General features: G+C 39.7%; 1 protein-coding gene across 1 annotated transcript in view; it reads right to left on the reverse strand.

The window, feature by feature from the left end:
* Positions 1–1,334: 1,334 nt before the first annotated feature.
* LOC145395472 (uncharacterized) overlaps positions 1,335–12,115 on the reverse strand; it is a 16,285-nt gene continuing 5,504 nt past the window's right edge. Inside the window, exon 2 of the mRNA XM_080269073.1 lies at positions 1,335–1,487. Within this exon, the coding sequence (XP_080125199.1) occupies positions 1,335–1,487 (153 nt within the window). The remainder of the gene's footprint in view (positions 1,488–12,115) is intronic.

Here is a 12,115-nt window from a genome sequence, read left to right on the forward strand (position 1 = left end):
AGTAGTTCCTTCTTTATACATGGTATCGAGCAGTGTGACAATGTTCTCATTTACTCCTTGTTCCTGCAATGAATTTATAATTACTATGTGCTCCACTGAATCGAAAAACCTTTTCGTAATCAACAAAACCTAAGAACAGTGGTTTATTATATTCTGTAGTTTTCTCAATTAGCTGATTCAATGTGTGTAGATGATCAGTAGTTGAATACGCGAGTCGGAATCCTGCCTGTTCAAAAGGTTGGGTTTCTTCCAAATTTGTTGTTATTCTGTTTGTAAGGACTTTAGCTGATGAGTTTGTAAATAACTGGTAATAAGCTAATGGGTCGATAGTTGCTAAGATCTTTTGAGTCGCCATTATTGAAGATCGAAATAAGTGTTGCATTACACCATGGTTTGGGAATTTTCTTCTTCTGTATACACTGAGTAAAGAAGAGAGCGAGCCTGTTTTATACTTCGGCATCCGACAGTAAATCTGCTACTATTTCATCTTCTGGAGCCTTCCCTCTTTTCATACTTTTAAGAGAAATGTTTACTTCGTTTGGTGTTACCTGTGGTATTAAGCCTATGTCAACTGAAAAGTTAGCTATTGGTACGGCTGTCTTTGATGCATACAGTTCTTTGTAAAATTCTTCAACGCTCTTCACCATCCCCTCACCACTTTTGTCTTTCAGTGATATAATTTGTTGCTTTCCTGGTGCCATTTTACTCGTAATTCAGACCTATTTCAAACCTTTTTCTTTTTTTGATGGTTTCTTTGATCTGTAATAACTAAAATGAAACTTACAAATTAATCACTGTCCTGGCCGAGATTCGATCTCAGTGCTTCATACGCGCGCACTTTACCACTGAGCCAAAGAGAGGATCCCGCGCACTGTCTCTAGGCAACACGGGCTTTTATACACCCATTACATACTTCTTTTCTCCTCTTGGTGATTAATTTGGTGAGTTTCGAACACACAAGGTAGCACAGCATCGGAGGCCACCTCGGGGAGGCTGCAGACCACACCGAACAGCCCATCCCTGGGATGTAAGGACAGAGACGCTGTCAGTTAACCAAGGACAAACATCAGATTGCCAACCAAGCCCCGCCTCACATCCCACACCGCTGCCAACCGATGTAATAACTGAAATGAAACTTAACAAATTAGTCACTGTCCTGCCCGAGATTGGATCTCAGGCCCCCGCACTGCATACGCACGCACGTTACCACTGAGACAAAGAGAGGATCCCCTACACCCCATTACAGATCTAATCCATGTTTCCCCTTCTTTTTTCGTCTCTGTCTCTTGCTGATGAGCTTATTTACTACAGCTCTTTCTGTTTCATCTTTGTTTTTACTTTGGCTTCTCTTTTTTCATGAGTTCCAGGGCCATTTTTGAAAACTTGTTGGCTTTGGTTCTATCAGCTTTCTCTACCACCTTTGCTGATTCTCTTAGCACCTTTGTCAGTCTGTTTTTCAGCTCATCAAAGTCACACTCATCATGAGCCTGAAATCAGTTTGTCATTTCTAACTGAAAGGCTGCTTTGTTTTCTCTTACTTTTATTGGGCATATAATTTGATTTTTAATCAGCTTCTGTCTTTCACTTTTGAAATTGAATCTGGCTGTGCAACCCACCATTCTATGACCACTTCCTATATTGACATTTATGATCGTGTAATTCTTATCTGCCATAATGAAGTCAATTTCATTCTCTGTTTCTCCTTTAGGACTTCTCCAGGTCCATTTTTTTCCCTTTCATTTGTGAAAGAATGTGTTTATTATCCTCATGTTCTACTTCTCAGCAAAATTTAAATTACTTCCATTTCACCTCTGTCATTCTATTTCCCCACTCTGAATTTTCCGGTACATGCTTCTCCATTTCTTAATTTGCAAACTTTTGTATTGAAATCTCCCATGTGTAGAGTACATGTTGTCTTTTCCTCTTCCATAATGTGGGAGTTGTCATCACAGAATAAGAGTATTTCTGTTTCTTCATCTGAGCTTTGATAAGTCAGTGCATATACTTGTAATACTCTCAGGATGTATCTTTTACTTAGCCTAATTACAAGCGATGCTATTCTGTCAGAAACGCTGCTGAATTTAACAATGTTCTCTGCATGATTTCAGTTAATTAGAAAACCTACACCAATAACTCTTAAAAGTTAACTTCCTCTGTAGTAGAATAGGTGTTTGCTGTCTTGAAGCTGAATTATTTTTTTTCTGTGGATCTCACTGCGACCAATAATTTCCTGACTAATGTTCTAATTCAGTCGTTAGGATATCAAGTCTGTAACCTTCTGCCAGGCTTCTTACACTGTGTGTGTAGAGCTTTATGAACTTCAGTTTGTTTAATGTCCCTCTCTTGGAATAGCCGACACAGTGCCTACTCATTTGTGTTGGTACAACTGCCTGCAAGCACAAGAGGCAGTGCAGTTGCACCTTTAGTAGACGATGATTCAACAGGAACGCCCCAGTAATCATTAACCGTGGAATTCATGTTTGTTTGTTTTTTAGATAACAGATCAGAGGAAGGAAAAAAACAAATTGATAACAAAAATAATCCATAACCCAGATTGCAGGTGTCCACCATTCATAATAAAAAAAAAAAAAAAAAAAAACTGTAAAACAGTTGGACTTGAACAGCCGTAGGTTGAAGTTTTGAGGGAAAACCCTCTGGGAAAGCAAGTTCCAAAAAGGTGCAGTTCGGGGAATGAAAGAATTCCAATAGGCAGAAGTTCAGCAATATGGCAGTGTGACAGTCCAGTGATGAGCGCTACCAGATGCCCGGGTAGCGTGGTGGAAGGCATTGAGAGGTGGCACAATGGATGCACCTTCGTCTGAGCATTTGCCATAAAAGTATCTGTAAAATAATGCAGGGGAGGCAACATTCCTTCTTACTTGTAGGGGAAGTAGTTCATTTGTAATACTAGGGTTAATAATAATTCTAACAACTTTGTTATAAGTTTTGTCTTGTTTTAGTGCAATCTCTCCACATCCATCCCACAAGGGTGAGCAATACTCCAGCTGAGAGCTCTAATGAATTGTAAATTATACCTAACTGCTCATCAGTGAAGAAGTTCGGACTCTGTACAGTAATCTAAATTTCTTTGAGGTGGTTTTAGCAAGTGATCTAATAAGAGAGGTCCAGCTGAGGGCATTGTTAAGTGAAACACAGAGAATTTCAATACTTTCAGAGATGGGAATATTGGTAGCATTGAGGGTAATAAAGGAATCAGACAATATCCGTCTACTAGTAAATTGTATATATTTGGTTTTATTACCATAAATGAGACAGTGTTACTTTGTCCCCATTCGGTGACCTTAGATAAGTCTTGATTTTTGCAGACTGCTGTACTGAGTTGTGAGTTAGAGATACTGAACTTTGGGAATGGGTGTTTAAATGTTAATGAACCAAGAAGTGTTGGGTCATCTGCATATGAATTGATGGGATTATGGGTGATGGAAACGTTATCATTAATATGAATTAGGAATAGGGTTGGAGCCAGAAATGATTCTTGTGGCATGCCAGCATCAATCGAGTGGAAATAGGAATATATATCATTTACTTTAATTCTAATCTTTCTGTTGCTGAGATATGAGGAAAGCAGAGTAACAAAAGACGTTAGGCCATAGCAAGGGAATTTGGATATCAGGAAACGGTGCAACATTCTGTCAAAAGCTTTAGAAATATCAAGGGCTACTGCATTAGTTTCTCCATGTAGGTCAATTGACTGATGGATGGTGTGAGTCAACAGACTGAGTATAATTTATCAATAATACATCTTTCGTGGCGAAAACAATACTGTCTATCACTAATTATAATTCAAAGAGCTATTATGTGCTTATTAATTACAATCGCAATTACTCAACCAAGAGAAGACGTGATAACTATTGGTCTATAATCAGAGGGGTCAGAGGAACTTCCTTTCTTCCGAATTGGGTGGATATTGGCTTATTTCCAAGAATCAGGGAATGATAAAGAGCGTATGCATAGTCTGAATAGTTCTGTGGAACACTTTTTCAAAACAATTGGAGGAATTCCATCTGGACCTGGAGATTTGTTGGTTGGTAAATCGTCTAGGATGGATTAAATATATCTAGTCTGTATCTTATGTGGAGAAATTTCGTGAGAGTCAAGTTATAGTACAGGGACGTTATGGCTGACTTCCTCTATGGTAGAATTTCTGGCAAATGTTTTGGCAAGGATGTTTACTTTACCATGCGGATCATTTGTAATGTTAGCATCTGAAGATTTTAGTGGGGGAATGGATGACGACTTGTTGAAATTATAGAAAGAACTCAGAGCTGACCAGAATATTCTATTGTTATTATGACTGTTTAATGTTTTAGATTCTTGGTTGAGAAGACTGTTTGATTTAGTGACGTTTATTACTGCTTTTGCATGCTTTCTAGCAATTTTAAACTGACTAAGTGATTCAGATGTTTTTTTATTTTAAGTAGGAGTTATATGCTAATGACTTTTGGGTCGTTACTCAGGCACAGTTGCTGTCAAACCATTTTGGGGAGTTCGATCTTTAAGTGAACTGTTAACTAAGTATGAATAATTCCATACCTGCTTGTACTAAGTCATTAATGTGGGACTAGGTAGAACTGACGTTGCTGGAGAAGAAAGACTGCCATGAAATATCAGCAAGGTAACTTCTAAATCCATCCCAGTCTGCCCTATCAAACTGCCATCTGGTCACCCTGACAGGTTCAGAACGGGGAAGTTTGAGGGAACTGACTAATGAGGCTTTGATGAGATTGTGGTCGGATGATCCAAGTGGTGACAGTACTTCTATCGATTCATCTGGATTATTTGTCAGGAATAGATCCAAGAAACGGGTGTTATGGTCAGGATTATCAGATATTCTGGTTGGTTGTATTAACAATTGTGTGAGATTAAACGATATTGAAAACAGCTTACATTCTAGACCAGCATTGTCAGTCCTGGCAGAATGCAATAACCATTCTACATTATGTATATTAAAATCACCCAAAACGGTAATTTCAGTGACAAGGGTGAGGTTAAGGTTATTCAACTGTGTGGATATGGAGTCAAATACACTGGGTTCTGAAGAACCGTTGGGGGAACAATTAACTACACAGATATATTTGGTAATATTTAGATAATTTAGTTTATACAGTGAATAATCAAAATTAGTTGAAGTTCAAAACAGTGTCAACTGCAAATTCAGATTTGTTATAACAACAGGTGCCACCCTTGTTATGGAAGTTTATGAAGAGATGGTAACCTAACAAAATGGGAATATGCCAGTAGAGGGAGAGATCTGAGGTTCTGTGAGGAACAGGGCTGGTGGAGGAGATACTGACTGGAGACAAAAGTGAACGGAAGTCCAGTTGATAATAAGACCACGTATTTTAGTTAAATATAAGGCTGAACCTGCACTTCATTGCTGACGAGCATGAATCGTGTTGGCAACAGTCGCTGCCAGTTAGGGGGATTGTGGCAGATAACCTCACCTCCCTGCCACATAGTTTCTGGTGTGTGTGTGTGTGTGTGTGTGTGTGTGTGTGTGTGTGTGTGTGTGTGTGTGCCTAAGAAGATTTTCTGTATATCTATTAATTGCCAGATGCATTATCATTCACATGTAAAACATATAAAGTTGGATAAAGATTTGCTTCATCTGAGGGATCCGAGGGACTCTCACAACCTCAATGCTTTCTTGTGGTTCCGGTGATTTCGTTGGGTCTATGATCATTAGTAGTAATGAATCTCCTTGGTTACTAGTTTAATCAGATTTGTACTACAAATACGTCTGGTCAGCAAGCGAACTGGAAAGGGTTAGGGATCTTTGTTAAATTTAGCGTGATATTGTGATTCTGCATGACCTTGAGGTGAGGCTCAGTTCGGCATTAGAACATGTCAGTACCTTGCTTATGATAAGGATACGTATCATCCATATTCATGCAAAGCTCAGGATAAGTAGGTGTTTGAGGGAGTTTACATTATCACCTGTCCTATTGCTCCAGTAAGGCCTGGAGCTCTCCCAAGAAGCAGCAGCCGTGGCACTTTGGAGCTGCTGATTGGGAGGCCCTCAGGCTGTACCTCTTTGCCTTTCCCTGGAATGATTATTGTTTCCACGGCCGAAAGCCATCTGAGTGTGCTTTGCGCATTACAGAGGTTATTCTCTCGGGCGTGGAAGCAGACTTTTTCTCACATCCTATAACTAATGCAAAAAAAAAAAAAAAAAATGGGTTTCATCACGCTTTTTCTAATGCTGACCACAGCATGGAGAAGGCCTGCAAAAGGTACCTGAGCCAACCCATCCCTGAATCTCATCTCTTTTATGTTTCTACCCAGACTCGTGCTAAATCTGTTCTTTGCCCTGCTAAATATAATTTCATTCGTGCTAAATGCTCTGAGCTCTCCATTTCAAATTATTCCCACTGCTTCTGGCACCATGCCGAAAGCCATTCTAACAAATGTACCTCATCATCCTTCCCTCCCCTCTTTCAAATGATGGCTCCATAGCTATTTCTTCTGTTGGTAAAGCAAAACTCTTCGCTCAGATTTTCTCTTCCACTTCCAACTTAGACGATTCCGGTGCTAATCCTCCATCACTTCCCCCCTCTGACTTTCTCGTGGCTGACATTAAAATTTCTTCAATTGATGCATTTTCTGCCATCACTGGCCTTAATATTAACAAGGCATATGGGCCTGATGGGGTCCCTCCTGTTGTTCTCAAGAACTGTGCGCTGCTGTGTTTACACCCTGCCTAGGTAAACTCTTTCGCCTTTGTCTTTCAACTTGTACCTTTCCTTCTTGCTGGAAGTTTGCTCTCATTCAGCCTGTTCCAAAGACGGGTGACCATTCCCAACCCTCTAACTATCGTCCAGTTGCTTTAACATCCTGTGTCTCAAAAGTTTTCAAGTCAATTCTTAACAGAACAATTTTAAAGCATCTTTCCTATCACAACCTTCTTTCTGATTGTCAGTATAGGTTCCGTCAGGGACGCTCCACTGGCGATCTTCTCACCTACATTTCAGACTCCTGGTCATCCTCCTTTCGGGACTTTGGCAAAAGCTTTGCCACTGCATTTGACACCTCAAATGTTTCGATCGAGTCTGGCATAAATCTATAATTTCCAAACTACCGTAACGGTTTCTATCTTTTTATCTGTGCCTTCATCTCTAGCTTCCTTCCTGGTCGTTCTATAGCTGTTGTTGTAGACGGCACAGTTCTTTTCCTGGAGCTATCAACAGTGGTGTTCCTTAGGGTTCTGTCCTATCACCAACTCTCTTCCTTTTATTCATCAGTGACCTTCAAAGCTGTACATCTAGCCCTATCCACACATACAGTATGTTGTTGACTCCAACCTTCATCTTTCCATTCACTCCCTGCAGCGTCTCTCTCACCTGTTACTTCATCAGACAAGGGATGAGGCTATGGCACACCTAGTGTCCGACTTGGCTTGTATCTCTGATTGTGGTAAAATAAGCTTGTTGTTCTTAATGTACCAAAAACTCAGTTCTTAAATCTTTCAACCCATCAAAATCTTCCGCATGAATATCCTCTTTTTTTTTTTTTTTTTTTTTTTTTTTAAATAATATCCAACTCAATCCTGCATCATCTTTAAACATACTTGGGTTTTCATTCTCTCGGGATTCATTTTGTAGAGATCATACAACCTCTTATAATATTTGCTTCCAAGAGACTGTTTGTGCTAAGCCGACACAGTTGTTGACTTTATACACGGGTTTTATTCGCCCCTGTGTAGAGTACAACTTTCATTTGTGGGGAGGATCCCCACATACAGCTCTTCTCAGCAAGGTGGAGTCAAAGGCTTTTCATCTCATTTACTCTCCTCCTCCTGCTGGCTCCCTTCAACCTCTGTCTCTTCGCCGCATTGTTGCATCTTTATGTCTTTTATATTGGAACTTCAATTGTCTGCCCACCACTGCGGTTGGCACAAAGCATCTGGCTGGCAACAAGCTCACATCCCTTTTCTGTCCGCGTCTAATGCAGGAGGTAACCGTTACTTCCAGTCCTTCATTTATGCAACAGGTCAGCTCAGGAACTGTCTTCTTCTGTCTGTATTACTATTGCCAATAACATCCAGTCCTTCAAACACAGTGTGTCCAGGCATGTTCAAAGGAATGGATCATGAATTTGGCTTTCTGTTTTCTATTTTTTTGTTTTTCCTTGGATGGCGCATTCTTGCAGGCTCCTGGCCTTTGGTTCCTTCTTTCTTGCATAAAAAAAGATTCAATACATAAGTCAGGGTGTTGTGTGACTTTTGGACTTCGTTCAAGAGTTGAGATGAATATGACAGAGTCTGGTAGACTCGTATTCTTGTAAAAAATTCTTGTATCCATAATAGGTTACTTTGTATGGTATTCCTACTGTGTTAGCCTGTCCGTGTTTCCCACCACTATGGATTAGAGAGACAAACAAAGCCATCAATACCATGCCAAACCAACTGTCATTTTTAAAATATGAATTCATATTTTCAGTGCACTGCTAATTAAAATTTAGTCATAGAACTTTACAGACAGGATCATTCGTTGCAGTTATTTGAATTGTAGCGTGAGCCTTCGGAGAAATAGGAAATTATATGAAAAACAAATGACTGAAAGTCAGTTCTCTCGTGTGTAAGAGGTGTTGGGTCATTATTAACATTATTTCGTTGGGAACTTTCAAATAAGTTTTGTTGCTATACATGGCATCAGGACAGACAGAACATTCGCCAAGGCATGACAGTAAGTGAAGCTGTAAACCTCGGATCTTTACGACAATCAAACCAGTGCCCTGGAAGAGGAACACTGGGGGGGGTGGGGGGTAACCTTGTGCAATTAACCTGCCATCTGTCGGCAGACTTTTAACATTTACTCCCCTCTCTCTCTCTCTCTCTCTCTCTGGGGGGCGCGGTAGCACAGTGGTAGCGCGTTGAGCTTGTGATCGGGAGGTCGCAAGTTCGAGCCTCGCCCGGGCTACCGTTGCCGGGAGGGGTAGTTCCCTCCTGTAACCCCAGCGGGGCTATATGGCCTTAGTTGCCTAGCTCGGGGAATTCATTTCTCCATTTTCTCTCTCTCTCTCTCTCTCTCTCTCCACCCCCCTAATAACTAACGCTTATTATTGTCTTAGCCATATTTCTCACGTCAAACACTGGATATTGCCTTGCCTGTCTGTAAGGCTCTGTCAGCTGTTTATTAATACTTTCCCCGTCTATCATTTTCACGTGGAGCCGTCCCTATCCGATACCACCCCCTCCCCCCTCTCGCCACTGTCCCTTTTCCCCAGCCTGGCGTAGAGTGACATCTGTGTGTTGGGGTTTGAAACACACTTCTGGTAGAGGGCTGGAGGCGAACTTTTGCTCACGACAGTATATCAGTACTGTAAAAGAAAAGGACAATACAACATCTGTACATTCTTCCATAGCACGTCTTCATGATTAGCATCACATTTTATTGTGGAGCTGTTGCTACAATTGAGCACAGAAGATGTAAACATGGTAATTTTAGGCCAGGTTTGATAACAGGTACTGTACCATAATAATTCTTAATGAAGGCTGTATCTACCATCTTCACACCGAAAACTCCATCTTATGTTTAATTAGATCGTTAGGAGATAGTAAGGCAATAATTATTACAGAACATTAGGCGATTACTTTCCAAATAAGTTGTTCTTTTGGTTTATATATATATATATATATATATATATATATATATATATATATATATATATATATATATATATATAAGTCGAGTCGCAACTTACGTGACTTACGATCCCAATGCTTGTCGTAAAGCCAAACACTGCTTATAGTCAGAAGCCCCCACTTAACACCCCTAAATCGTTCCCAAACTTAAGAAAACAAAACTGTCACTAGAACATTAGAATACAGTACACTTAATACGTAAAGCTTCTTTTATTATTGATATTATTTTTTTTTAGGAGCTGAGGTTCGTTTGGCATCTGGCAACTGAATGTGATGAATGTAAAAGAAAAACTAAAACTGCCATCAGACAAAAATCCATTCAAGATGAGGTCTGTCAATGATACATACAGCAGTGATGGTGTGCAATGGTGTTTGGGTACAGTACTTTTTTCAGTCAATTGCAAAAGGGTTGGTAAACTTCGAGCTGATCTTGTCCAACCCTACCCAGTGCAAGGCATGGGTGCTTAACTCCATCACCACACAGTGCACTATCAGCCGCCTGTTGCCACCAAAGCACAATTATGTTTATAAATTATCAAATGATTTCGTTGCTGATAAGTACTACACTGACAAATTTGGTTTAAACAGATTTTAACACACGGTAATTTTTGGTACTAACATAAAAAATCATTAATAGTGGAGTCGTCTGTGAACAACACTGTATTCGCCTATCAGGCGAGGCGTCTGTGTGTTTACAATAGCAACCCCCGACACCTCACCACACATCGCAGCGGTGCAGCAGTCCACCGCACTCGGTAAACTGAATGTCGTAATGCACAAGCTTTTCATTCCGCTATTAAACACAAAGACGTTTGCTATTCATGACTGTTAAGGAGTACTTTGCTATGAAAATGTCCTAAAATAACTGTTGGAGTGGGTAAGCTTGGCTTTTAACATTCGCACAAAGATAAAATTTGTAAATTGAGGGGCCTGTGAATTGTAGGCGACTGCGTGTGTGGTTGATTCCTCCACACAACCACTTTACCACAGTAGTACAAACACGTCCATTTTGCCAGATTCCTTCACAGAACTTTTCAAACTTCACACTACCTAATTTATAAACAAAAAAATGGGCACGAATATGGTGGAATATATAGTGCATATTTAGGCTATTTTAGGGGCCTGCATGAACTTTATTAGGATACTTACCGTAATTTATAAAGTAGTTTCTTGCCTTGCCCTTATCTGTGCATTACACAATACAACACTACAAGATTTATTTGGTTAGTTTAGTATCCCTTCATCTTTTACATTACGTAGGTATGGAGATATACCAGTGTACATACGTACATACATACATACATACTCGTGTGTGTGTGTGTGTGTGTGTGTGTGTGTGTGTGTGTGTGTGTGTGTGTGTGTGTGTGTGTGTGTGTGTGTGTGTGTGTGTGCGTGCGTGCGTGCGCGCGCGCGCTGGCGCAAGCCTAGAAATGGCGCGGTATTTGAATTGTTTACCCTCGCCCACAATTTGAAATTAAATATTTAATCATATATTTGTCCAGTATTTTAAACCACGTACAATCAAAGTCGCGTTAGTATAAAGATAGATAGATAAACACTTTATCTTCAACTGCTAACCTTAATATCTCCTTAAACTGATCACGGTTAAAACCTCCGCCATATTCAGCTCCATCAAATAAGTTATTTACACAGTTAATAACTGTATCGATCAGTGGTATGATGGTAAAGAGAGATGTTCCCTTACGGAACACTTTGTTGGTGAATTTTAGGTATACCATACAGTATACCAGGTGTAGAGCCAGTGGAGAATATTTAGGAAAGTACTTCTTGGGTAATTGTTCCTGCATCTTTTTACTTTTCAAAAACCTATTAATTCTGTCATCATACTTCAAAATAACATGGAAAATATCACCAGGCAATAAATTTAGAGGTATCGCGAAGATTATCTAACAATTTATTTACATATCACACTTGTTAATTAAAACTGCCCCATTACCTTTATCTAGACGAGTAACAATCAATTCCTTTACTTGAGAGAGACTCTTAAGGGCACCGGATTCTTCCTTAGTGAGAAAATCCTCACGAAACTTGTCATGTGGGTAGAAAGACCAATAAGTAAAATATCACAAGGAATCTTTAACCTAGTTCAAACGTTTAGCAAATGGATCGTAAATGGGGTGAACTTTAATAATTTTGTACAACTTTTCAAAACTCATGAAGTGTCTAGCAAAATTTAGTGTTCCTAGATAAAGAGCATATTTCAAACCTTTAGAAAGTGTCTTGTTCTCAGTAGTAGATAGCACTTTTCTCGAAAAATTGAAAACTACATTTTCTTTCGTCTCCAGAGCCACATTTTTCCCGTTTTTTTTTTTTTTTTTTTTTTTTTTTTGCACAAATTGTACGCGAGATATGCATTTTTCATTTTTATCACTGAGTAGGTTTCCAAGACAAATAAAGCCAAATTAGGACACTCTTTGTTTTAGTCGGGAC

Source organism: Coenobita brevimanus, chromosome 31, assembly GCF_032717465.1.
Source record: "Coenobita brevimanus isolate Jiangsu-jjx chromosome 31, ASM3271746v2, whole genome shotgun sequence".
In the NCBI taxonomy this organism is placed as follows: domain Eukaryota; kingdom Metazoa; phylum Arthropoda; class Malacostraca; order Decapoda; family Coenobitidae; genus Coenobita; species Coenobita brevimanus.